At 39.9% G+C, this 27910-nt stretch overlaps 1 protein-coding gene across 1 annotated transcript; it reads left to right on the top strand.

Moving 5' to 3' along the window:
• kcnb1 (potassium voltage-gated channel, Shab-related subfamily, member 1) lies at positions 1 to 27467 on the top strand. Its single transcript, XM_032514643.1, has 3 exons — positions 1 to 440; positions 2894 to 3548; positions 25434 to 27467. The coding sequence occupies exons 2-3, from the start codon at positions 2973 to 2975 to the stop codon at positions 27357 to 27359; spliced, it is 2502 nt and encodes an 833-aa protein (XP_032370534.1). The 5' UTR covers positions 1 to 440; positions 2894 to 2972; the 3' UTR covers positions 27360 to 27467.
• The last annotated feature ends 443 nt before the right edge of the window (positions 27468 to 27910 follow it).

The following is a 27910-nucleotide window of genomic DNA, read 5'->3' on the forward strand; positions in this document are numbered from 1 at the left end:
GCCCAGAAGTCTGTTTAGTGATAGGCTACAGCCAGGCGTCAAGGCGCGGTGCTGAAAGAGTTAATCAGATGTGGAAGAGAGCGCTGAGCTTCCATGGATCCACCTTCAGAGAGATGCACACAGCTGACTGGGAAACACAGGTAGTCTGTCCGAATGGGCTCTCGGCATACTTGTTGATCTTCGGGCGAAGCACTGGTGCGATATGCGGAGCAGGAAACCGGCGGGTAGGCAGTAGGTCGTGCTGAGGAGCTTTCTGCCATGTCGGAGGCAGAGGAGGGGGAAATGGATTGGTTTAGACCCTGGCAAAAGTAAACCAATAACGACGCATCCTGTTTTTAAATGCTACTGCTTCATCTCCGTTTGTGCCAGCGAATTGATTGTTCACAGAGCCGTACGTGCTGGTTTGAGTCAGTGCAGGATGACAACAACAACTCCATACGGTATTTTTTAAGCTTATTTCAATCTTTGAAATTTGAATCATATGTAGGCTAACAGATCAACTGTATTAGATTATCAGTGGCATATAGGACTACTCTGCAATAAAACTGCACCAATATGGAGCAGGCAGCCTTTGAAAAACAGAGACATGCTTAACGATGGATGATTTGCATTTACAACATTGCAGTTGGAGATAATTAAACATCACTATTAGCCAGTCTCAGTTTAGCTGCGCATGACAGTAGAGCGTATACACAAGGAAACATAGGCTACTGTTTATTATAGTGGCTCGTTCAATGCTAAATTGTGTTATCGAAGCCCTGACTCCAATAGGAGGGTGGAGGCTCCTTCAAATTAACATTTCTTGTTTCTGCTTCCCCGCAGCTTGTTACTGCATGTCCAAAAGCCGACATATTTCCATCCTCAATTCTATATCTTTTGTTCTGCATTTTTTATTTTCTATGGGCTTTGTAATGTACGTTAAAATAATGTGCAGACCTAATTGTGTTTGTGAAGTGTTAGAAACTTTGTGTGACAGGCAGCGATCAACGATCACATCTGCAGGCCCGAGGTGTTGCCGGGCTTCCCCGCTCTCATCACACAGACATTAAACAAAATGATCTGCATGTAAACATGTGCAGCTCGTGCCACGTCCGCAGTCAGAAACAGGTGTTATAATGTTGGACACCTTTTGTCAGGAGATGATGTAGCCTATTTCTTCTCTGAGTCTTCCAAAGGGAGCTCGCCATGATTCAGGGGGTGAACAGCGCTTCCTGGTGTTTCAGCACCATTAGAGTGGACAGCGCTCACTTTGTACAACACTGATCACTGTGGTGTCCTGCGTCCCCACCCACAGCACTGCATGGGCGTCACATGAGCAATGATCAACCCAAATGCTAGGAATGACAAACTACAAACAGACACAATACTACAACAGTTTTATTATTGATATTAATATCAGTCACCATAGAGGACATGTCTCCAAAATAATGAGTCAGTGCAAGTTGGTTTTAAAATTAGAAGTTTTTAGTCATGGTTCCCAAATATTTTTCTTCTTAGCCCCAAATAGAAATGTATAATTCTGCAGACTGCTATTAGAGATGTTTTACCTCAAGAACCCACATCTTTGGGCAGCTATGTTTATGTTGCAGGTGTGGCTTATATGTTTAGGTTCAGGACATCATTGAAAAAAATAAATCAAAGAAGATAATGCTATACAGCATAGGGTGTGTTAACAGCAACTAATGAGTGAAAATCCAGAGATAATAATTAAATTTGTCCTGGCTAAATTTCCCTCCCCAAGAGCCCTTTAAACTAGTGATTTTCAATTCTTGTCTACAAGTTCCTGCGGTTCCATAATGGGTTACAAGAAGTTTTAAACTAGGTTTTACTGGTGTTTACTGGTTTAGGTGCTATTAGAATATTAAGTGAGCCTTGTATTACTTCTTCCCTTTATTAACTTCTAATACTGTATACATGTATTCTCTCAAGAATCCTTGTCTAAGGGGTAGATGTGTTGTTGATTCAAAAAAGAACTTATAAAAGATACTAGTGAAATATACAAATAAAATAATCCAATTTAACTGTTTCTTATTTTTTCTCCATTTGAGCCTTTTAAAACAGTGATTTTGAATGATTGTCTTCAGGACCCTGCAGTTCCTCATTGGTTGTAAATGTATTTTTTTGTTTTGTTTTTTAACTTTTGCTGGACAAGAACATTGCATGAAGCTAATGACTGAACAACATAAACAAGCTTCCACTTTTCTTTCTTGTTAGCTACCAAAAGGTGTGAGTCATATGAAGAATCATAATCTTGTATATTGTTGACTAAGCAAAGAACTTTCAGCAATCAGTAATCAACAGTGAAATATCCTAACTTTTTTTTTTTTAAATACGATGTTACTGCAGATGTGGTGATAATAACAAGACTTAAATACCTTGCAATACTAGTATACTCAATCTATCTTTCATTTGCCTGCAGCCCTTTAAACCAATGATTTTGAATCTGATCTTCAGGACCATGCATTACATTATATAATTGTATTTGCCAATAGTCAATTAATTAATCTACTGACCTACTAGCATGACAAACCATTTGCGACTGAAAACACTGCCTGAAGCTATTGGTTTTGGCTTGTGACCCCTCATCATCTGAAATCATCTTGATACCTGTAAGATTAATCTTATTTGTGCTTTTTACTGTAAAGTACTTTGGTAGGCCTCGGCCTTGGAAATGTGCTATATAAATAAATGTGACATTGACATTGACATTGACATTATTGACTTCTAACCCCCGGGTTAGGAACCACTGCTCTAAACTATCCCTGGGACCCAGGCCTAAATTCTTAATCACCATAAAAGTTCTGAATCGAATGATTAAGGTGTGGGCCTTTACATTTGGGGCTAATTCTAGAATACTAATGATTTCTTTTTTTCTTTGTTTTGAATCTTTTAGATAAAATAATGACAGAAAACAGAAGCAGCTGTAGTCCATAGCCCTGGATGTTTGCCTGATTCCTCAACCTAAAGTCATCATGGAGAAATCCTTGGCAGAGCTAAATAAAGCTGGTTCCCGCTCAACGTCATTGCTGCCACCTGAACCGGTGGACATCATTCGCAGTAAATCATGTTTTCGTAGAGTAAGGCTGAATGTGGGGGGTCTCCCACATGAAGTCTTGTGGCGAACGTTAGATAGGTTACCACGAACACGTTTGGGGAAGTTAAGAGATTGTAACGCCCATGAATCTCTGATGGAAGTGTGCGATGACTACAACCTTGAGGAGAATGAGTACTTTTTTGACCGACATCCAGGGGCGTTCACGTCAATTCTGAACTTCTACCGCACAGGTAAACTGCACATGATGGAAGAAATGTGTGCCCTGTCGTTCAGTCAAGAACTCGATTACTGGGGCATTGACGAGATCTACCTGGAGTCGTGTTGCCAGGCAAGATACCACCAGAAAAAGGAGCAAATGAATGAGGAGCTCAAACGAGAGGCCGACAATATGAAAGACATAGAGGGAGAAGAATTTGACAACACTTGCTGTGCCGAAAAAAGAAAGAAACTTTGGGACCTTCTGGAAAAGCCCGGCTCATCTATTGCAGCAAAGGTAACTGTCATGAATGTTGGGTGTAAGAGATGTGGGGCTATTATCATGGGAAATTGGTTGGATCAATCCTCTACTGGCGTGGTGATGATTTGCACTGCAGGTTCACACACACACACACACACACACACACACACACACACACACACACAAACACACACACACACACACACACACACACACACACACACCGACACCTGCAAAACTAATGACATTTCCCTCATCCTGTGTTCTTAGTGCAAATGACCAAAAGTTAGCAGCTGCTAACACGCTAAACTAAGATGACAAGAACATTATTCCTTATTCCTTCCGTTACCTGGTCACATCCCAGCACTCATTGTCATGTGTCATTGGGAGCATGTTAGCATGCTGACTTTAACATTTAGTTCAAAGCTCTGCTGTGCCGAAATCATAGCCTTTGGCAGTACTTGCATTCCCATTTTGTTTTTTTGCAACCGGATGTGACATTATTTGACGAGAGGTTAGAGCAAGGGAGGATGATGCGGCCAAGCCAGTATTGTATTTAACATTTCTGAAGAGGGTCATCCAGTGGAGTTTTACCTGCTGGTGAACACGGAACTCCAGGTACTGCTGTCATGCATCTGCATGTAATGTGGAACAGAAAATCAGCAAACAGGGCACCCATATATAGAGGATTACTCCTTGATGCAGCGGGCCCGGGTTTGACTCCGACTTGTGGCCCTTTGCTGCATGTCATTCCCCCCCCCCCCCCCACACTCAGTCCCCTTTCATTTTTTCAGCTGTCCTGTCAACAAAGGCCTAAAAATGCCCCAAAAAATAGTCTTAGAAAAACTGCAAACAAACATTCCCTTAAGTTACCAGCTAACAATAGCGGTAGCTGGCTAGCTTGGTTAGGCATTTTTAGCCAACCAAAGGGTCTTAAATAACTTTGATGGCATGAATATACACGGAGAGGGTCAAAGTTCAAGAAACATGGACAGAGGTTGGCGTGTTGCCATGTTAAAACATCCCCTGCATTTTGTCAATTCTAAATAAATGAAAAACATTATTTACTAAATGAACATCATGCTGTATTAAAAAAGACTTAAAAGTAGCAATTGAAGCCACAAACTCATTATGAAAATGTTTATTGAGGTAATAATTCAAGTGAGAAGTAGGGTCATTTTCCCATAGACGTCTGTAAAGACAGAGTTGTTTTTGCAACCATTGTGGAAATTAAATAGAATTTAGGTTTAAGGGACTTCAGTATTGGTTTTACTTTTCAGGCCCCAAAGCTACATCCATTATTATTATATGGCCTGAATACAGCCTCACAGAGATGCTAGCATGGCTGCATACTCTTAATCTTGTTCTTATAGTGTGTCATACTTTGACATATTCATACATGATTTATTAAGTAAGTACTTGTCTTTGGATGTTTGTGGAATTTAGAAATTAACTTACACCATGCAGTGAAATGCACCATTTTTAGATCTACTAATGCATTTTAAAAGGTGTTCACACAATGAGACAATTAGGACACGTCTGTGTGTTATGCTTTGGTGTTTACTCATGCTTTGATTGTTACAAGGTTGGAACACAAAGTAAAAAGTGTTAATGATAGGAAAAAGTATGTGGATGTGATCTATCAGTGTGGATATTTTTCAAGAACTAGGACAAAAAGTATGTCTGAGTCACAGTGAAAGCAACTCGCTGGATGTCTCACTGTTAACCATCTTTAAAACATGACACAAGCTTCATTATCTATATCTGCTTTATTGCTCTTATTACTAGACTTGTAACAAACGTCCATTGCCATATCATCACTGGAGAACCATCGTGTACACCGTCAAACACACACATACAAATACACAAACATCCAGACATGCACACCTGCATACACGTTGAGTGACCTTGTGCACTGTTCATGCACCAATAAATCATTTAAACATAACTTAGCTGCCCTCGCTGACAACATGAAATAGAAAGAAGTGATTTATTTTGATTGTCCTTTGCATTGTGTCATTTGTTTGTGACAACCCCACCCTGCATTATTCTGAGCCAATTGGATTTGAAATATTTTGCAGAAGGCTGGGATATTGAATTATATCCTTGTGAACATAAACAACAAGTCAGAAATAATATAGGATTGTTTGAATTGAAATGCTTATGAAATGTGATTACGGTAAGACAGAAAGTGAGTTAGGCTTTTATAGCTATAGCATAAAACCTAACTCAACCAATGACTCTCTTTTGACAGATAGGCTTGGTGTGCATTTTGTCTTGTGTTAAATGCCACCATTCATGATTTAATATTAAATAAAAAGTCAAATAGCCATGCCTGAGCGTAGTGACCTCTATCAGATACTCAATTTTAGTTGGTGCAAAAAAACAGAGTTGGACCTCAATTTGCCTCTTAGAGAGACACAACGGCACCCATCAACCTGGGAGACCACAGCAGTGTTAAAGATGAGGACCCTTTGATCTCACTCTATCAGGTTGGATTGGAGGGATCAAAAGGATATTGTCTCTTTCTCACACTGTTAAAACGAGCAGCTTGCCTTGTTTGGGAAACATATAGGAAATTAAACTATTAGCTGTATGTACTGGCTGATGATTTGCGGTGAGGATTTGTTGAGAACTGTCAGTGCTACCCCACTTACAGACTGAGATGAGTGTGGCGGATCTGTCAGTTAAATGTCTTCTTCATAGGAATCAAAGAGATGTAAAATCAATGTTTATTGTGTTAGAGCTAAGAAAGTGCTCTAGCCTACAAAAAGGAGATGACCACTCTGAGTCGACTGTGTGTTGCCGTCTCCCTTATTGCACCCTGATATCTGCAATTTATCAAAACATCACTGAAGAACAGTTTTGAAGTTCTTTACCAAGATGGGTACTCTTAACTTTGAATAATGACACAGCAAAGAGCATTTTATTTCCTCCAAATCTAAAGCTCTCAATAACAAACAACTGATGAGTGGGTGCAGTGCTTCCCATAAAAAAAGTGTTCATCTCTTCTTTTGGAATCAGTACATGCTTATAGCAGAGGATGGCGTGCCAAAAAAAAGAGCAACCTTGACACAGGAAGAGGCATAGTTCATCAATTTCTAATTAGCTTAAAAGGGCAATGTGAAACCACAGACCAAACTACTAAAAGCATTAAAAACAGTAAAACAGAGTTGTTTTTGCAACCAGAGAAGTTCCCCTACTTATGAAAATTAGTAGGTTTAAGGCACTTCTGCATTGGCTTCCCTTTTCAGGCCCGGGAGTTTCATCCATTATTGCCTGAATACAGCCTCACAGAGATGCTAGCATGGCTGCAGACTCTTGTTCCTTGCTTTTATCAGAAAAAAAGGAGCAACCTTGACACAGCAAGAGGCAGAGTTTATCAATTCCTAATTAACTTAAAAGGGCAAAACCACAGACCAAACTAATAAAAGCATTGATAGGGTATATTGTCTAAGTCATTTTTTAATAGGATGGACCACACTGTGGGCTTGTCAAGCAGCCCAGTTGTGACCACAGACTGTCTAAGTGTTAGCTCATCAGCTGTGCTGTCCTATCCTGGGTCAGAGATGGAAATATATGTGTAACAGCCCATAAACAGATGGTGAATGGTAGAGTTGAGCACAAAACAAATGGTTACCAAGCAACAAAAGTCTAATTTTATCATCACTGAAGGAGTGGGCACTGAACATTAGAGTAGGTCTATTCGTGGTTTGTTTGTGTGTGAATGTAATTGCGCTTCTGCTTAGATCCTTTATTTTAATGCCTTGTCGTCCTTCCTGTCTCATTTTTTCCTCACTGGCTCATATCTCTGCTTCCTTCCTCCCATTCTTCAGGCTGCTCCTCCATACCCCCGACTAAATGTCAGGGAAATGTCATGTTAATTATTTTCCAGGAGACTCTGAGCACAATTTGAAGCTGCCCTTACATTCTTTGTAAGCCACAGCATTGTCTGTTTCTCGCTCAAATCAAATTTGAGTCGCCATAAAATAACATTGTGTCTATCTGCTGGCAAAGCAACGCCTAACAGTCAGCTTGGTGCCAAGAAAAAAAACCTTATTACCTGCAGTGGCAATTTTGTAATGTCATCTCAAATGTGGGTGGTTTCTTGTCATAATTAATACTAACAAATACCAGAACTATTAGACGTCACCAGATTAGGGTGCTGAGAATATCACTTAACAAGTAAATAAATCCTTCATTTACAAAGAAATCATTAATCTAACCCTCCTGTTATGTTCATTTGGCTTGCAATGCACACACACACACACACACACACCACACACACACACACACACACACACACACACACACACACACACACACACACACACACACACACACACACACATGTTCAAACTCTTTCATTTTGATCTCAGCTAGCCTACACACAAAATGTTAAATGTTGATTACACAAAATTTTAGCCAGCAGAAGAAGTACTGAAAAAACACTGTCAAATATTTTGCTTATGTTTTTTAAACTTTAAAAAGGGGTTTTGACCCACTACATAACAGGAGGGTTAAAAAGTACTGAACTAAATAATCATATTAATTATTAGGATACAACAGTACAATATTTACGATTTAGAGTCAAATTTGGAATTTAGAAATGGTTTGAAATATTTCCCTTTCCAGGATATCTATACATGTATCTATAGAGATGTAGGGGTATCTGAAGACAGATAGATACACCAAGCCCAACTTTATGTATTCACGTTTTCAATGTTTAAGATTATGTTCAAGGCTTTATTGGAGAAATAGAATTCCGTAGCAACATGGGTTTGGCTTCAACCAATTTACAGAAGAAACCAAGGCTGAACATGATTCTTTCTGTCATTTTTATCCTCAGTGAATCTAAAAATTGAGAATCGCCAGTTCCTTTTCTGTTAGAGTATTGTGCATCAGTTGGCAGGCAACAAATTACAATTACCCTCCTCTCATGTCACACTTAACATGACATATAAATGCTGTTTGGTTAAATTCCTACTCACAAATCAGTCTGCAGCAGAATCCGAGACATAAAACAACCAGACTAGAATCAAAACCCATTTCTGACAGCTGGAAAGTCATAGCCAGTCACATGGTTGATGAAGTACAGTATAGAAAGTCATATAAAAACAGTAGAATGCTGTGTTACAACTTTTGATCATCCAGAGTCTTCATTTCTAGACTGAATATCTCATGAAAGACCAACAGTTCCTGGCCTATTTAAAGTCTGTTATAAATTTAGCTTTTGTTTCTATTAATCTCACAAATCATTTTGCATTCAAGCAGTCCTCATTCATAATTTTTCTGGAAGGCTAGACGGCATCATGTGGGGAAGAGGCACAGGTTCACAGCCTAGCCTTCTTATTCTTGTGAAATTCCAGCCCTGAACTTTTGTATAGATTTGAGTTAGGTTTTATAGCTATAGCATTGAGATGGCCCGTCACCAATGACTCTCTTTTGACAGATAGGCTTAGTTTTTGATTTTAGTGCCACTTTTTTGTGGCTTTTATAGGAAAGCTGATGACAGGAAAGACAGTACAAAGAAAGGACGCTTCAAACACTTTCTCAGTCAACGTGATACAAAGCCATGATAACAAACACATTTGTTACATTGCAAGCAAATAATTTTAGTCTATCACAACAGTACCTTATGAAAAACTTCCTTCCATCAGCCATTTCAACAGTTAAGGTAATTAATAATTACATAACCTGAAAAGGATTGTAAATAATGAAATATATATAATTTCTTTTTTTGGGGGGGAGGAATCCACCTGCCACCCACAACCTGTGTTTTGGTGACATATATTGTGGAATACCTATGTCATTCTTTAAGACCTACATGTTAAAAACACCACAAAAAAGAAGGCAGTAACACAGTAGGTCTTTGCTAGTTTAACACCGATGCAGTTGTCAATTTCCCATCCAGCCCCAATGTTGTTTAAATAGCAAATGCACCTGCGCCCATCTTTGCACCCATGGACCTGCTTGTCTTACAGGGAGGTGTGTTCAAGTGAATTTTTGCCGTATTGCTATCTTGAGGCAGCGTGAAGTAATCAGGAAGTGACCAACAAAAACCTGGTCTAAAGTCAATAGCGCAGCATTTTATTGTTATTTTATCAGCACTGTGCCTAGGCTTATGCACAGTGCTTGTTACACACACAGGAATGTACATCAGCACACAAACATTCAAAAGATTACATATAAAAATATAAAGTGCAAAGCAATGTCCCAAGGTAGGCTACAAACAGGCCTGGCTTTTGAAGGGAAAGGGAGATGGCACTGATTGGTTCGTTGCATGTTAACGCCCAAAACACACCTATGAATTAATGAAGACACTAAGTATAACTCTTTTGAACAATGCGCCTGGCGCACGGACTATTTTTGCCACTATCAAACTAGCAAAAGTGGATTTGGACATGCCCTAAACACACCTATGCCAGGCGCATTACGCCATGCACTTAGATCGTGAGTTTCTAATATTTTATGTACTGTATACATTTCAGACTTTCCTAGGCTATTTGTCGGTCACTTGTCAAAGACTTACTTACTCTCCCACAACACTGATCCAATCTTCACCATATGTAAGGAAAATAATCTTCTGGATGCCTTCATCATGGCGCATAAACAGCACTTTGGTTCTCCAAATGTGTAATGTGTAATGATGATTCGGGATAAGGAAGGCAGCCATCTCTCTGCATTATAACATCATGATTATACTGGCTCAGCAGATATACAAAACCCTTAATGTTCCACCATCTATTTGGTTTTGCATTGCCAGACCTCCCTGCACAGCGCTGTGGAGTAGGGTCTGGCTAGTCCACACAGCATTCTGGGATGTGAGAGGAATGTATTCTGGTTTATTGGCATAGCTTTAAACAAATCACAATTGTCTTGGGTGGTGCTAAGTGCAGCACGATGCCCCGTTGCTGCTGCAAAATAGCTAACTTGTTTTGGTGGAACATGTGAACATTCAAAAGTTGTTTTAGTTGCAGGAAAAGATTGGACAATAGTCTTGCTAGCTTTCTTGATTTACCCTGGAGATATCTGAGGAGCAGTTAACCATAGTCCTCATAAATTCACCTGAGTTTTAAATTCCAACACAAAGAAAGCGTAAGGTAACAGACATCCGGCTGAAAATAAGGACATGCAATGGAATTTCCGGCGGTAACGGAGCAATTCTGGAAGTGGAAGGTCATGAATATAGACTGGCTAAAGGTCAGGCCAGATAGATAATCTGTTTCACAGATCAGAACAAGTCCAAAATATGTGTTTTGTCAATTTCAATTAAAAGAATTAAAATGAAAAAATAAAATTTTGTTAAAAAGGTTCAGCAGCTCAGCTTCCTAAACTTTAGCCGTCTAGCCTTTGAATGTAGATGTTTCCCAGCTCTGTTATTTATTTTACTGTTACAATTCTTTAATTCACTTCACATTTTTGACACATGTAGCAGTGATATGAATACCATTAATTACATTTTACTCTGCCTGGAGTTTTCAGTCTGTTTGAGTAGGAGGGGGGTTCATCATCATAGGAATCCATTATAAACTCCAGGATACATTAGAAACTGTGCAAATGCAAACATAGCTGTGTGTGTGTGTGAGTGTTCTCTTAACAGAGTCAACAAAATTGGTCACTGGTGAATCCCGTTAATCAATTCCCTTAGCTCTTCCCTTTCAATACATCTATATGTTAACAAAATATGGACCAATTAAGGTTTGAGAATTTGAGTTCATTTCAACTTTAACCTTCAGAGTTTGCAGCAAAGTTTGTATAACTGCATTTGCATCAGACTTCAGGACAAGTTAGAAGACACATAACCACTCAGCAACACTGATGTTGACAAGGAGACACCGTGACAGGCAGAGAGAATGACCAGCATAAAAGCAATCGTTGCAGTATTCAATCTCTGAGTACACATTATCCCAGTGTATACTGTATCTCTGCACCACACAAAGCGAGACATCACGTTCAAATAACTTTGATGAAATTTGACAAGGACATATTTGTTTTGTAACCCAACAAACATATCTTGAGCCAAGAAACTTAAACCTGCGATAATTCATTTTTGGGCCACATGAGGGTAGCTGTAAATTTATGATTAAAGTGTCATATCTGTATAAAGTTGATATGGCAAATGTATTAGGAAACGTTTGCCTCTTCTTAAATCCTGCAGGCACAGAGCAGTATTAGCATTCAGTCGTATCTCTGGCCACCTGACTGATGTGATTTCTTTTTTTGGTCTCCACCAAAGTCACTAACTTTGCAGTCTCTAACTTTAACTGCCGTTTGGCGCTGAACATGTAGCTCACACTGCGTTTGTGCCGACAATAGCCTGCTTTGGCCAGAAAACCATAACAATGCTAAAAGACGCGAAAATATTCTTTTGCGCTAAGAAGAACTACAGAGGTGTGAGATAATTCTCTCATCTGAGCGACTCTTTTCACATTATATTTAATTTGATCGATTTGTAATACACAAATATACTGTATATCTTTACATACTTTTAGGGAAAGCACCTCTTAGGGAAAACCCAGTAGAGTGCAGAAAGGCCTGATAATTATTGTCAGTCAACAGTCTGCTGGGTGGACTACACAGAGGTTTGGCCAGATGGTGACAGTAAAGGAAAGGTGATTGGGCTCTCACTTTTTATTTCTGTTGGCAGTTCCATTGTGCATCACTAATATGTTGTGTTAGGTCAAGAGATGCACTCATTAGAAAGTTGAATATTTAGGCTGATGGTTGCAATAGAGAGAAGGTCATGGAGGTCTCCAAAATCAAGGTTTCTTCTTCTGAGAAAACTGAATGTTCATGGCAAATTTCACCCAGCTACACATAAATAAAAAAAAACGTTAAATGAAATAAAATTAATCATCATCATCATCATCATCATCATTATTATCATCATCATCATCATCATCATGAGGGTGCAGGACATATGACCAAGGAAAATAGAAAGACCAAGTCACAGTAAAGATTATCAAGATCCGACATGCAATCTTTTCACTGTTTACCTGACTGACAGTAATTTGTGGAATTGGTTTATATTGGACAGGGTTTTTGGAAAAAGTTTGGGACTATTTAGTATCAGTTTTGATATTGTACTGCATGTTTGAACGTGCATTCACTGTTGACGTGCAGAGATCTGGTGCAGATCTGGTACACAAACTCTGGTTGAGTTAGTGAGTATTTTATAAGTCATGTCATAAATTTTGTAGTGGTTGAAGAAGCTAAGCCCAAGCTTCAAGGCCCTGAGGTGCCTTTCCACGGGTAGAGTAATTGACGCACTTTTTTCCCTTTTTTGATCAATGAAAGTCCAAGTCATATTTGCAATCAACACCATCGGTTCTATTCATTTCCATGAGATATAAGTTAGTAGTCCAGATAAATTACTGTTTTTGGTGTGGCTGTGCGTGGGTGTGTTGCCGTGTGGTCAAAAACTGTATGTGCTTCTGGGTTGCACCTGAGGAACCAAAGATCGGTTCCTATTTATACTAAGGGCACTAATTGGCTCTTGCGGTGGGTGTTTCAGGATTTGTAGTGTCAACCCAGCTTTTTAGGCTTGCACTGGAGCACAGCTTTGGAACACTGGATTTCTGCTGCAGAATAGATTAAGTAAGGACAGTTTGTACGTTTTGCTCAATTTACAATTGCAGAATTTATTTCTGCGAGATCAAGTGATTGCACGCATCTGTTGATAAGAAGGGTTCAACAAAAATGAAAATGTATGCTTTTATCACTAATGAACAGAATAAACCTTTGTTCCATAGAAATGGCTGTGAGATTGTGTAGTGGATGATAAGAAAGTGGAGGTGGTCAAGAATAGCTTGACAGCTCCTTTTTTTCTTCAATTAAGCTGTTACATGAGCACTGGGCAAAAGACACTAAGACTTCACTGTCCCCAAGAGAAGGAAACCTGAGGGGCAAAGACTAAGGGAGCAAAGCAACACGATAGAATCAGAGAAAGTCAGAAAAAGAAGAAGTAGATTTGTGACCAAGGGAACATTTAGCAGATGATGATAGTTGAATGCTCTTCTTTAGCCCATGGGAAGAACTCTTCAAACTCTGGGTTGTCAGTGTATGAAGTTGTATTGTTTCTTATGGGGAATCAAGATGCGTCAAAGGATTGTGTCTGGAATGTATGGTTCATGACAGCAACAATGATTTCTTTAATGTTTTCACTATTCCAAATTATTAACAATTCCTCATTAAATAATTAGGGGAAATTTAAATTATGGTGTTTGGACCGTCACATCACAAACAAAAAATGTTGCTGTATTTATGAAAAACCAACATATTCGTATGTTAACAAAACCATAATTTTTGCATTCCAAAAGGCTTTGCATTTGGATTTTAAACATGGGACAAGAATTTCCTTTGCTATTATTACTATTATTATTATTAAAATTATAAAAAACATGTTTAATTTAGTAAATAAATAGTTTCCAGACTGTTAATTAGGATTTTTATCGATTCAATAGCAGGACTGTCTCTTGCTAAATTGCACACCTTCTAACAAGTTAGAAATAGTTGAACCTATATAACCTAAAATCTTAGTGAAGGTCTTTTATAATCACTTTAATTAAGAATATTTGCCATTTGAGTTTGCCTTTGGATTAGATTAAATTCTAAAGGACAAGGCTCATCCACATTCCCAGAGGCTAAAAGAACAAAAGCATCTGGTTATTTGTATTTTGTTTCTGCTATAAGAGCAAAAACAAAAGTTCAGCTTCAAAGACCCAAATCTCCTAAATTGATTCTCTTTAGGAGTTTTTGTCTTTTTGCAACAGAGTATTGGACACCGAAACGCATGTATAGTTAAAATAATCATAAATTTAGCATGTAAGCACATTTACATAATACTCTTAATGTCTTAGATTATTCATAGGACAGTGATCAACATGTATATCCTCAACATGAAGCCATGTGTTTCATCTCCTTTCCTCTATGAAATAGAGCGGTCTTAGTAGTATATTTTATTGAAGCCATGGCAGTTTTAGTCTAAAGGTTGGAGTGACTTGCAGTCTTACTCACAAGCAGACTTACAAGTATAATGTAAGTCAGTAAGTGAGTGATTAATATTGAAACTTAGTGTCAGCTTCCCCGAATCAGTGCTGACACTCAAGAAGTGTGCTCATCATTGACAGTTTTTATTATACACATGCATGAACTGTAAAATACTGATGTCATTTCAGCAACAATTTTCCCATTTCTGATGATCAGCAGGGAAAAATATCCAATCTGAAAATTGTTTTTTTGATTTCACACCTCTGGAGAACTAGCATGGCAGCAATAGCTTTCACCGATTGTGAGGTAAATTGTAACTTAGCACAATGCCACAGGGTACAAGCAAGAAGCCACTCTAAGGCATTTTTACTGTTATGCAAGACAATCGTGTATTTCAGTGGTCCAATTTCAAAGAATGAAAAGCCTATACGTAAAAAAAAAAACTGAGTTTGATGACTTTGAGTTAGGAAAGTAGAATTTAAATTCAATTCAATTTTATTTATATAGCGCAAAATCACAACAGTTATCTCACAGCGCTTTTCATGTAAGAGCAGGTCTAGACCATACACTGTGATGTTATTTACAGAAACCCAACAATTCCCACCAAGAATTCAGAACAATAGACAGAAAAGGGGAAGGCCAGTTTAATGCAGTTATAGATAGATAGACATATAAATTGAAATCAAGATTTGAATTTAAATGTTATTTTAATAATTTGCACTATAATCTACAAATGAGAACCATGCCATGTCTATTATTGAGTCACTTCAATGAGAAAATCACCTGTTGAGTGAATGATGAGAACAGACACTAGGCAAATAAAGGTGGCTCAATTCGTGCACACTGTGATGGATATATGGATCGGACATTGGACCTTTGTCATGTCATTTCCCACTGTCTTCATTGCACACTGTCCAATGAAGTAGATCATATCCAGTAGATAAATAACCGCTTCAGTTAGTTAAGCCACATGGAAAGGTTTCATGTTCAGGCCTCTGAGGTGTAAATCATGACCAGTTGTGTATGCACTATGCAATTAAAGGGATATAAAATAACATGTATGTGGGATTTTTTTTTTTAAATGTTATTACCCTTTATACACACACACACACACCACACACACACACACACACACACACACACACACACACACACACACACACACACACACACACCACACACACACACACACACACACACAAACATACAAACAGCAGAGTTACCATAAGACAGCTGCTTTCTTGTGACGTGCAACCCCTGTACACCATATGTTACGACCCATAAGTTTTCTGTCTAGGGCAAGCTAGGACATAACACAAATCATAAACTCAAAACTAACAAAAGAGAGACTAACAAGTCAAAGTACCCAAACAAGTATGTTTTATTACACTATGTAAATACATGTATATAGTATCCATACATACATATGGATGATAAACAAAAATGGGTATTAAACAGTAACCCAATCAAAAATAGAAGCTGTAAAAATGTCAGGGTCTCCAAGGCCAAAACAACAAACAAAAACCCATACTACCTGAAAAGAAAATGGCAACTGAGCTACAGTGTCAAACCAAAATACACAGTGCTAATCTCCCTGACTGTCCACAAAACAGGAGAACAAGGGGGTCAAAACAAATGGCAGAAAACCCTTACCAGCTACAGATAACAAGTCAATCAATTCCCAAATTATATGCAACAGCAGATAGTAGTACACCAACTACTCCCAGCCTGACAGGAAGTTGCGGCAAGAGGAAGGGAAGGTGTCTTGGACCTGGAAGCTTCAATGCAGCCTCTCTGATAACAGGATTTAAAACACCTGTGGATGATCAGGCACTCAGGGGTGGCAGACCTGAAACAAAAAAACAAAATGGCTCTCTTCCAAACAGAGGCCAGAGCAGCATTAGAGAACGTAACACCCCCTCCCATAAGAACAAATACAGCCCGGACATTGACCTACACTTCTTCCGTCACTTAAATATTTAAAAGACAAGCAATGGGTGCCAAACACACATGAGAAAAACACTGAAAAGTCCCACACGAGACAAAGTATCAGCAACAACATTGTCAACACCTTTCTTGTTCTTATGTCTAGATTAAACTCTTGGACTAGTAATGCCCAGCGCATCAGCCTCTGATTATGGTTGTACATACGGTGGAGAAAAACCAGGGGGCTGTGGTCGGTGTATACCAACATCTATATGTGTGCACAGAACAACAGGGTCTAAATCAGTACTCTCAGGACCAGAAGCTGCTCCACTTGTTTTAACAGTCCTTCACTTGTACTTGTAGTGATGGGAAATAATGACTTTGACGAAAGTGTTAAGGGCAGAGGCAGAAATAGAATCCAGTGGGGAAAGAGCACTTGACTACTGGTGCGATACGCCTTTCACCTTGATGATCACTTTCACCTGGGACTACAGTATTTTCAAGTTTCAACACTCAAGCCTAATTGCAGGCACACAAACTCATACATGCAAAACTCACACACATATCACAATATCTTTTGCCTTCTTTTATTTCTAGTACTAATGTATCTCCTAAATTCAAATTGACCATTTGACAGGAGCATTAAGGGATACATTAAAAAAAAAGCACTGTTTGCAATAGAACAACCACTCTGTAGAATTCTAGTATTCCTGGATACTACTATATCTGAGTTTAGGGTAACATTAGCGGCTTTCTCCTGCTCTTATTGAATTTAGGTACATTTTCACTCCCGCAACCCCAGCCAAACTCGTTATCGGAGATATCAATCACTCTTCATCCTAAAGCTCTATCTCTAGTATTGAAGTGAAACACACTGTTTAAAATATACACACTACACAATGACAAACAATACTATAACAATAATATAACCTCTGTCTTGCTTGTCCAAGTGCGTAATGTTGTAAGTCAGTGAACAGATATCTTTTCATTGGCAATGACAGTTGTTTAACAATGAAGACAACTATTCTCCCAAGCAACATCACAACAACATCACAAACTAGCAACAGAAAATTACATATTGTACATTTTACAGATTGTCCTTGTAAAACTAGTCGGCTGGAAATCTTAAAAGTCAGCTGGAGATGGCGTTTACAATCAGCTCACAAAGCTACTTTATCTCAATTACTTGGTTACCAGCCAATCATATCTGGTTCCTAGAAAGCAGGAAAATGCTTTTATCTTCTTCAATGTGAAAATGGAGTGGAATGCTTGTCAGGCATGGTAACAGAAACTAAGGGGGGGGGGGGACTTTCTTGCACACATTAGTACAGCACAGAGCCTCATGTACCTGCTACAGTAATTGATTACACATTAAAGTTGTACTCATCCTATTGTACTCATCCTTGTTAAATTCTATAGTACATGTTTTCACATTTTTCTCTGGATCCGATGGGTAGTTGCATCACAGTCAGGAAGACTATTGAATTATTGCAGGACCAATACAATATAGGCTGTTTAAGTACAAAAATGTACATGCTTATAGTTTTCCAGTTACTAAGGATTTTCATGTTAATCTGAGTAAAACTCTCAAAGGGATTAACCACACTGACACTGAAGGGCCACTGAGCCTTTGCAAACTAATGTCTAATGAAATGTGTTGAGAGCAATGTTACACTGTTATTACGTAGAATATCTGCAGTAAGCATAAATTCAAGATTAAGAGTGATCTTGCTATGTGAATACAATAAGTGACATTCGCATCTTACTGGTCATCCAAGTCCTGTCTTTGTCTCACTGTTGTGAGACACTGTGTTGTGCTCTTTTCGTGTTTCTCCTTTATTTCCCTTTTCACTGCCGTCACTAAAATGTTCAAGAAAAAGTTCACTGTTGCTATCACCATGGTAACTGCCATTTCTTTGATGCTTAGACTTGCAGCTTCCTTCTATTCAGGCATCATCGTTGATTGACTGTGTATGCATGTCTATAGAGGGGTTGTGTGTGTTGTGTCCTCATCCGTCTGCATCTCTCTTCGCGTTTCAAATCAATTTTTCTCTCAAGCTTACATTTTCTTTCTGTGCTGCTGTCTGCAGAGTATACCATGACATTCTCTGGTTTCTGTAATGAATAAACAATTATGGACTCCAAGACTGCGTGAACTGCCTTATACATTCATTATTATTAGACATTGTATAGACAGTATCCTTGAATAATGTGATGGACATGCCTCTTTGTAGATATAGTACTTTCTGTATACTGTGAGTGCAGTACATAGAGTAAGATCCTTGTGATTTTGATTGGTAGCTTGTTACTGTTCACAATTGCTAGGGATGACATATTTTGTGCAGTGGGGAGACTACCATGGGGATAAGGTGAGATTTTTTAGACACTTAATGGACAGCAGAAACAGGTTAAGCTTTCCACACATACCCTTACCTGCCATAACTGGTCTGATAGTTCCTCAATCCAGAAATGCCTCTACACAACCCTGACTAAGCTGTCTTCCATCGCCTTCCATTAAATGCTGCATACTCTGAGTTAAAATCACTGATGAAGACAGGCTTCTTTGTTGTGCCAGACCAGATCCTATACTGTTTCTATTTATACAGTCACCATGGACCAGTCAGAGTTTAAATATAGATGCTGAGTCTGGATTCTCTTCTTCATCTGAAATACATGAATAATTGAGAGGCGGAGGACATGAGGTGGGATTCATTCAGGAGATAAATGGTCCAGGCATAGATTCCCTACCTACATTAGTGGTTTACTGAATGGGGTTGTGGTGCACTTTGTGCATGCAAGCACTGCATGAGTAGGGAAAGTTTTGATGGAGGCCCCATCAAAAATTTGTTCGAGACTTTTCTATGACCTCAAAGTACGTAGCGTTTTAAAGAGACACATTAGGAAAAAAGAAAATAAATGAGAGCTAATAACATGGAGGCTTGCGGATACATTGAATGAAACGCATCATTTGAATACCTTTACCTATACATCCAATTGTATGAAAATCACCTTAAATGAAATAATATAGCAAATATGTGAAATATGCTCAGAGTAAAGTGAAAGGGCATCTAATTTGACTTAATTAATTCAATTCTATGCTCCGCAAGACGCATAAATCTATCACGCTAATGTGACTGTCCATAAGACACATTCAAGGAGGTTAGAAGTGCAGTTTCCGTAGAAGAAGAACAAGGTGAAGGAGCAAGGTCACAATCAAACAGTAGGTGTCTGGTTTGAATGTAGAGGACTGTGTATTTGTTTAGAAAGCTGAACTGCCAGAAGCTCCTTTAAAGAGCAACAAATACATCTTATTCATTTTGGCAAGATGTGGGAGGTAAAGATAAATGTGGCTCTGCTGTTTAAAGTTACAAGCAAAAGTGATGTAGGCTGTTGAGACTACAGCTGAGCCACTGCAAGTGTTTGTTTGTGTGTGTGTGTGTGTGTGTGTGTGTGTGTGTGTGTGTGTGTGTGTGTGTGTGTGTGTGTGTGTGTGTGTGTGTGTTTAAGCTATCATGCTGGGAGAAATGTGGAAGACAGTCTCCTCCCGTCTCCATGGAAACCCCATCTCTTTCACAGGCGGAGAGGCAGAGCCCTTCCACATTCAGAAACAGGGTGTGAATTATTCCACATTCACATTATTCACATTTAACTCTCAGTATTATTACTCTCATACTATCAATCACTGACAATACAATTTCGATGAAGATGAAAATCAATAATGTGGAAATGTTGAGTCTGTTAATCCAAAGGCTATGACAGCTGGAGTGTGGCATACAATTTAAACATCTGCCCTTGAAGAGGGTGTCTGGCAGTTTAAAAGACTAAAGGAGGCCTAGTAATAAAGTACTCTTTCACTTTTAAGAAAACCATGTTACAAATGCATGGAAAGAAGGCAGCACAGCACTCGAAATACAAAAAGCAATCTGACACAAATAGGAGACAAACCTAGAGATAGAACAGTTACTAGAGCAGTACAGGTGGTTCAAAGCTGGGTGCGCTTTAATAAGGTACAATTCAGGGAGAGAAGGAAGGAGAGGGAGGGAGGAGACGGAGAGAAGGAGACTCTGTCAGACTTGCTTTTCACAAGCAGGTCCACGTAGCCACCTCCTGTCGAGCTTCAAGGGGGTTGTCATGGTGACAGTGGCTGGCAGTCGAGGCTGGGAGAGTGTTGCATGGTATCCCTGTGGCCTCAGATGTGGCTCAGGGGATGATGGGAAAGCAAGTCAGCTAGTCAGTGGATCTTAATGATCAAGCAAAACCTGGATTTACTCACCCGAAATGAAATACACCTTTACTAAAACCGTTTGTAGTCCATGCCTATTTAAGTGTTAAGTGAACGCTACCTGTCCTTCTCAGGTAGGTCTAATGTGTTTCCCTGGGTGAGTGCTGGCAGAGATAACAGACAATGGTCTTGGGATTCACAGGAACAGGAGCTTTCACTACACTACACAGCAGTGTGTCTGTTGCTCCTGTTGCTGCTAATTCGAAAGGTGCCAGCCGGAGCACTGGGAGACTGGGAGTTCCTGAACTGTCCCTTGGGATGCCACCAAATGTAATACATTGTGAGTACTCACTAAACTGAGCTGTACCTAACAAGAGGTGGCTGAACCAAATAGACAACGAAACCTAAAACCAAGCTCAGTTACAGACCATCAAGAATGCAGATATGTCCATGCAACTATAACACACTCTTTCTCTTACAAATTAATCCCACTTTTGATCAATTCAAGGCACTCAGGGGTTTTGTTGATGACTGATGGTCTTGCGTAACCAGTAGCTTATGGTGGCTAACACAAATTTAAATAAATGTATATATATATATATATATATATATATAAAGTAGGTGTATATATATATATATATATATATATATATATATATATATATATATATATATACTGTGTATATATTTTATATATATAACATTTCTGTGTCAGTTGACATTCTGTACTTCCACTACTGCTAAACTATGCTTTAGCATTCAGCATTATTCCATAATTGTTACTTGTGACCATACAGTAGTGGCTGCTGTCACATAAGTTACATATGTGTCCGTCATGACCTGACTCAGGTGGTCATAATAAAGAGGGAGACAACACCATGTTAAATCTTTAAGCAATACTTTATTAAACCAAATTGAACAAAATTAGACCAAATTTACTTTATACAGAATGAGATGTAAAAAATTAGTGGAGGCAGTAGTGCAGTGGTGTGCATGAGTGAGTGTGTGTTGGTGTTGTAAAGTGTAAACTCAGCAAAAGGCAAACCTAGGATAACTAACCCTAACCAAATATAACCTAACCTATCCTAACCAAACCAAACCTTGGTGTGCCTGTGGCAGACAGCAGCAAGAGAGAGGGGACAGTAGATACTGCAGCTTAAGAAGCCTCAGCACACCAGACCCAGTTGGGACACACATCCAAAATGTAGACAGCTAAAACACTCAAATGACACCAAAGGGGCATCACACTTTTACTTTAAAGCTGCTCTTGTTAATATTCTCATACTAACGATGAATCAAAAGACAAATGTAAAAGGAAACCCACAGAACACCCTCATCTTACTCTAAAGTTCCCCTCCAGCTCTACTGAGCATTTTAGCAATTTTCCAACTGGTTTTGGATTTACAACCACCTACTTTACTCTTATCACTCTCATCAACCTTGTTTCCAGCCACAGCAAGCAGCTTTTTTCAGCAAAGAAGCTTTGATAGACACACCGTACGCTACCAAACAGATAGACAAAGTTAACAATTTATGTACACATTCACATCAGCAATGTAATGGTTAACATCTGATTTATAATACTACTCTATTTTTTTAAGTCTTTATAAAAAGTGCAAAGGTTCAAGGTTCTGTCCTTGTTAGACAAGTACTGGGGAGACAGATAAATGGACCTGACTCTGACAGAACCCAATGTAGCACAAAGAGAATTAATCACAGTTGCTGGGACACAGCCAACACAAGACCAGGCCCTCATATATATATATATATATATATATATATATATGTGTGTATATCATATCTAAAGGAGAGCTGGTGGCAGAGAAAACAACAAGTACAACTACATGAAGGACAAATTGTAAATGAACTATTGTTTCTTCTCGTTAAGCCCCAAGTGTACATGTCTCTGGAGAGCAGAAATTGTTTTGGTGTATGTATAATGGATGAGTCCTTGTGCAATGACTTGTCATGTCTGAAGGCACAGTCCCTTTCCCATATATGACACAATCTCTCTCCCATATGACTCAGAAGAGAATGTCACAGGGCTGTGTGTGTGTGTTTGGGTGGTTTTTCAGGGCGTCATCAACACCAATTATGTCCCAGATAGCTTTACAAACAGCCAAATGGTTGGCTTGTGTCACCTTGTCTGATAGAAGATGGCTGTCTGTGTGGACTATTGAGTCTACAGAGCCACACGGCGATGTGCCATCAGAGACATAAACCAGTGTGGCTTTGTTTAAAGCCACAGTGGGATTTCCTGTCAATCTGCTCTCTCTCTCTCTCTCTCTCTCTCTCTCTCGCTCTCTCTCTCTCTCTCTCTTTCTCTCTCTCTCTCACCAACCCTTGCACACATGTTATCTTTTCCTCAAGCTATAAATATCTCTCTTCCATCATCCCTTCAGTAGGCCACCAAGGAGTATTTGCTGGGGGTCACTCACTTTTTGTGCAATAATAGAATATCCATCATAACTCACTTGCACGACATTAACTGACACAATTTAGGGTGTGGCCACTATTGGCATTTTTCTTGTTACTTGTGCCTCTGCGTCTACTAAGAGTCTATAAATAGCTGTAATTGTGTCATGTCTAGAGCTCCATTCAAGCTTTTCTGAGACATGTTTTTGTTTGCGGTCTCCTTTATGTGCACTGAAAGATTTATCTCAGATTTACCATGCAATAGTTTGTTGAAATTAGCACCCTATAGCATTAAACAACCCAGGATAGGCAGAGATAAAGACGAGCTAGGCAGTGTAAGTGAGAATAGAGTGTGTAGAGGCAGGAGCATTCGGGACATAGGCCAGTGAGAAATGAGCAGGGTTTCCTTGTGGAACTTGACCTCATAACCATGATGCTACAAAGCATCACCAGTGTGCCTTCATTAGCGACCTTTTTATAGCTTCTCAAATTCTATTCACTCTGAACTTTTTTTGTCCTGCTCTTATAGATACAATCTCCCACGGCTTCAAGTTTTGGGGTTTGTTATCAGCATTGTTTTTATGACTCATTATAATTCTGTTGCATCTGGTACTCAATAAGTGAACTTTAACAGATTTTACAAAAATAAACAACCTCACACAAGTAATACACCATGTAATTTAATTTGTACAAAAAACTGTCTCTTTAACAAGATCATACTTTTCCTGACAATGCTGCTGCCTCTCTGTCCATTCAGTTTTGTGCTACACTTCCGTTCCACCTTCGCTCTCCGGCCCCAGCACCTTTCTGCTCTTGAAGTGTTTGATACAAATAGATTTTCTCCAGGGCAGGAGGAGATGAGCACAGGGGGGAAGAAAATCAACAGATAGGGTCATTATTCATGTCTGCCGTGACGCTATGGCAACAGGGTCCTCCTGCTCTGATTGGTCGTAGATAAGGTTGCCTCTTTAGCCCTCATTGTTACTCTTGGGAGTGGACTCCGAATTTATTAGGCTGTTGTCAGGGCATGCGCTGTCAAACACTACCTAACAACGGTTGCTGTTGCTCTATTCCTGCTGGTGTGCTTTAATTTCCTCTGGACAATATGGGGAAACCCCACATCATGTGCTCTACGCTGGCCTTTGGTCTGTTTGTTTACACAAGTGACTGTGTGTTTAACCAGTAGATCCAGTTTGTGGATGAGGTTTTGATCAAGCTTAATAAGAGTAGGGAGGAGGAAATTATATATTTTTTTATGATTTAATTAAATCACTCTGAAATCATTGATTCCTATATTAAATGTTATATGGGTTATATGGGTCTAATGAATGTGTCTTATGCCTTTATTGCATTGTTGACTAAGCTGTACTCATTTTTCATGATTCTTTAAACTTCTCTCTGATTTGTTTCATCATATATAATCCTAACCTCATTCGTGTAGGTTGTTGCCAAAACAGGCTCTGTGTTCCAGCTACAACCTCCTACTCATCCTTCAAGTTGTGCTGTTCTTCTTGGAGTCATTCAGGGTTAATATAATAAGTATAGACTATTGTTCATGAAGTAATCATGTCTTTGGTCCACTAAAAGAACAGATGCTCACCTGCCACATTGCTCTTTCTGAGTTCACTGCCCTATGGTCAGTTGTCTAGTCAGTAATCAAATTATGTAATGCTTTGTTGGGTATTACCTGCATACTGTATAAGCATTAATATGATGTACAAAAAAAAACATCCAGGCGCCCAGGAAATGTGCCCAGCTTTAAAGCAAATTGAACATAGAATCTAGATTGTGAAATTTCTGCTCCTGGGCTGTCATTTGATGCCCTCTGGCCCAAAAATACAAAATTACTTTTTCCCATAAAGTTACATGGCAAAAGACAGTAAATCAGTTGATAAATGTTTGTTTTTTAGCGTCACAGTTTTGTAGTCAAATCCCCATTACCTGAGTCCAAGTTGAGATAAGAGTCCAGAGAAGAGCGCCTTGAGTTGGACTCAAGGCCAGGACTCAGATGACTGATATGACAAATGACTCGTCATACTCACAGAATGTGCTCCATTTGAGCCGGTAATATTTGGAAAGTCTAGTAGATCCTCCCAAATAAATAATGTTTTCCCCATTCAAGTTAGTTGAACGCTAAAACGGAAGTAATCAATTAAGTCAGCGGAGGTCTCTAGTACACCTACACATGATGGCTCCATGATGGCTCCATGTGGCATCATGCGCTGAGAAACTCTCATCAACGAAGCTCAGCCTTCAAAACTTTATCCAGTTCTTTCAATACGTCTGAAATCTTATTTCCGCTGATTGATGTCATTCTCTGATCCTGCAATCCTTACTTATACTACTTTTATAAATTTGTCTTTCAGATCCTGGCCATCATTTCCATCCTCTTCATCGTGCTATCCACCATTGCCTTGTCTCTGAACACCCTTCCAGAGCTGCAGGACACAGATGAGTTTGGCCAGTCCTCAGACAACCCACAACTGGCACACGTGGAAGCTGTATGTATTGCCTGGTTTACCATGGAGTACCTGCTTCGCTTTCTCTCCTCACCCAACAAGTGGAAGTTCTTTAAGGGTCCTCTGAATGTCATTGATCTGCTGGCCATCTTGCCCTACTATGTCACCATATTCCTGACAGAATCCAACAAGAGTGTACTGCAATTTCAGAATGTCCGCCGTGTGGTTCAAATTTTTCGGATCATGCGTATCCTGCGGATTCTGAAGCTGGCTCGTCACTCCACAGGCCTTCAGTCTCTGGGCTTCACTCTTAGGAGGAGTTACAATGAGCTGGGCCTACTCATTCTTTTCCTGGCCATGGGCATCATGATCTTCTCCAGTCTGGTGTTCTTTGCTGAGAAGGATGAGGAAGATACAAAGTTTAAAAGCATTCCAGCTTCTTTTTGGTGGGCTACTATTACTATGACCACAGTTGGCTACGGCGATATCTACCCAAAAACCCTACTGGGAAAGATAGTGGGGGGTTTATGCTGCATAGCTGGAGTACTTGTGATTGCTCTACCTATTCCCATTATTGTAAATAACTTCTCTGAATTCTACAAAGAGCAGAAGAGGCAAGAAAAAGCACTTAAACGACGAGAGGCCCTAGATAGGGCAAAGAGAAATGGTAGCATTGTCTCAATGAACTTGAAAGAGGCGTTTGCCCGTAGTGCAGAACTGATGGATGTAGTTGTAGAGAAGAGTGAGAGGCCTCATGACAACCATTTCTCTCCAAGCCGTTGGAAATGGACCCCCAAGAGAGCTGCATCAGAGACAAGCTCAAACCGTTCCTTCAATGCCCAGGAATTAGGCTCTCCCAGTAAGGCCAGAGACACCAGTCCCCAGAGGCTAAATGTTCAGAAGTTAGAGGAGATGTACAACCACATGGCCAAGACACAATCCCAGCCAAACCTTAATGCTAAAGACAGGGGCTCCAGAGTTGGCAAGCAGAGGGATGAGATAGAGCTTGGGGCCATCCAAGATCATAGGCCCCCGGTGCTCGGAACCAGAGAAGGAGTGGGGGACATGAAAAGCTTGTCCAGTATTGACAGCTACATCAGTTGTGCAACAGACTTCCAGGAGAATCCACGCTTCCCCCATAGTCCAGCACTGGACCATGGTCTTCAGGAAAGCAACCGGTTCTCCCATAGTCTGGCTACAGCTTTGTCCCAGCACGGCAGTGCAAAAACAGGCCAGCAAACCACCGGGGAGCGTGAGCCCATACTGACTCCTGTGTCTATCACAAAGCCCTCATGCTCAGAGAATGCACGGAGATTCTTTTTTTCTGGCAACTCCTCAAAAAGTCTTATCCCCAAAGGAGGCTGGCGCAACGATGGGGGGTCAGGCCCGCCCACACTCTCAGACAGCTCAGTCATATCAGACCACTCTCTGTTAAGCCCAGAAGTTTCTGTCTACACCACTGCCAGCAGCAGAACCCCTCCGAAGTCCCCAGAGAGCACCACCCTAGCCGCAACTGTCTTCACCTTCCATGACTCCTCCATCAGCAAATACATTGATGCTGATACAGATGATGATGAGCACAACCGGGACATCTCTGACGCCAGTCCCTCAGAGCGTCTTTTGGCTGGTTCAAGCCCAAAACGCAGCGTCAACATCAATTACCAGAAAGGTGTCAACCATTTTGAAGCAGCCCAAAAAATGCTGGGCCAGAACTGTCTGTTTCCCATTGAAGGGATTCGTGGGGTAGCTCATGAGAATCATGTAGGACCTGAGTTGGCGCGTAGACCAAAGGTTGAGAGGGGGCGTCACAATACTTTAGATAAAAGCCTTTGAGGTACAAGTGCAGCAGACGTAAACAGGAAGCTGGAGCCAGAGTGCTTGTGATGGAGACACTAGACAGACTAAAACACTTTATAAGCCAGAGACAAAGCAAGAGGAAGACACAAAGGGTCTCACCAAAACATTTGACAATTTACCTGAGCATGTCATTGGGCACTAAGCTCATGATCAATATGTGTGGTGAGTACTCTGGGAAAAAAAACACTTAAAATGGAGAATGTCACTGCCCCTCCTTCAACTCATTCCTATTAGTGATATTACACAAAACAAAACAGCACTCCCAGGTAGCCAACGGGTCTGTTAAGAGATCCCTGTGTAAGCAGATTCAAATTGATTTGAATGTGCATATTGGTGTAACTAAACTGAATGATGATTTTAGCGGCAGGGGGATATCTCTTAACTCTCCAGGAAAAATTATCCCAGCTGCCAACTATCCAATTACTGAGTTCCATTTCATTTTGTAGTCTTTGAGATACAGGAGAGGATCTAGAAGCCAATAAGCTACTTACTTGTGCCCTCCATTCCCAAAACTGGCCTTAGTCATT

Source organism: Etheostoma spectabile, chromosome 4 (assembly GCF_008692095.1).
Source record: "Etheostoma spectabile isolate EspeVRDwgs_2016 chromosome 4, UIUC_Espe_1.0, whole genome shotgun sequence".
NCBI lineage: Eukaryota > Metazoa > Chordata > Actinopteri > Perciformes > Percidae > Etheostoma > Etheostoma spectabile.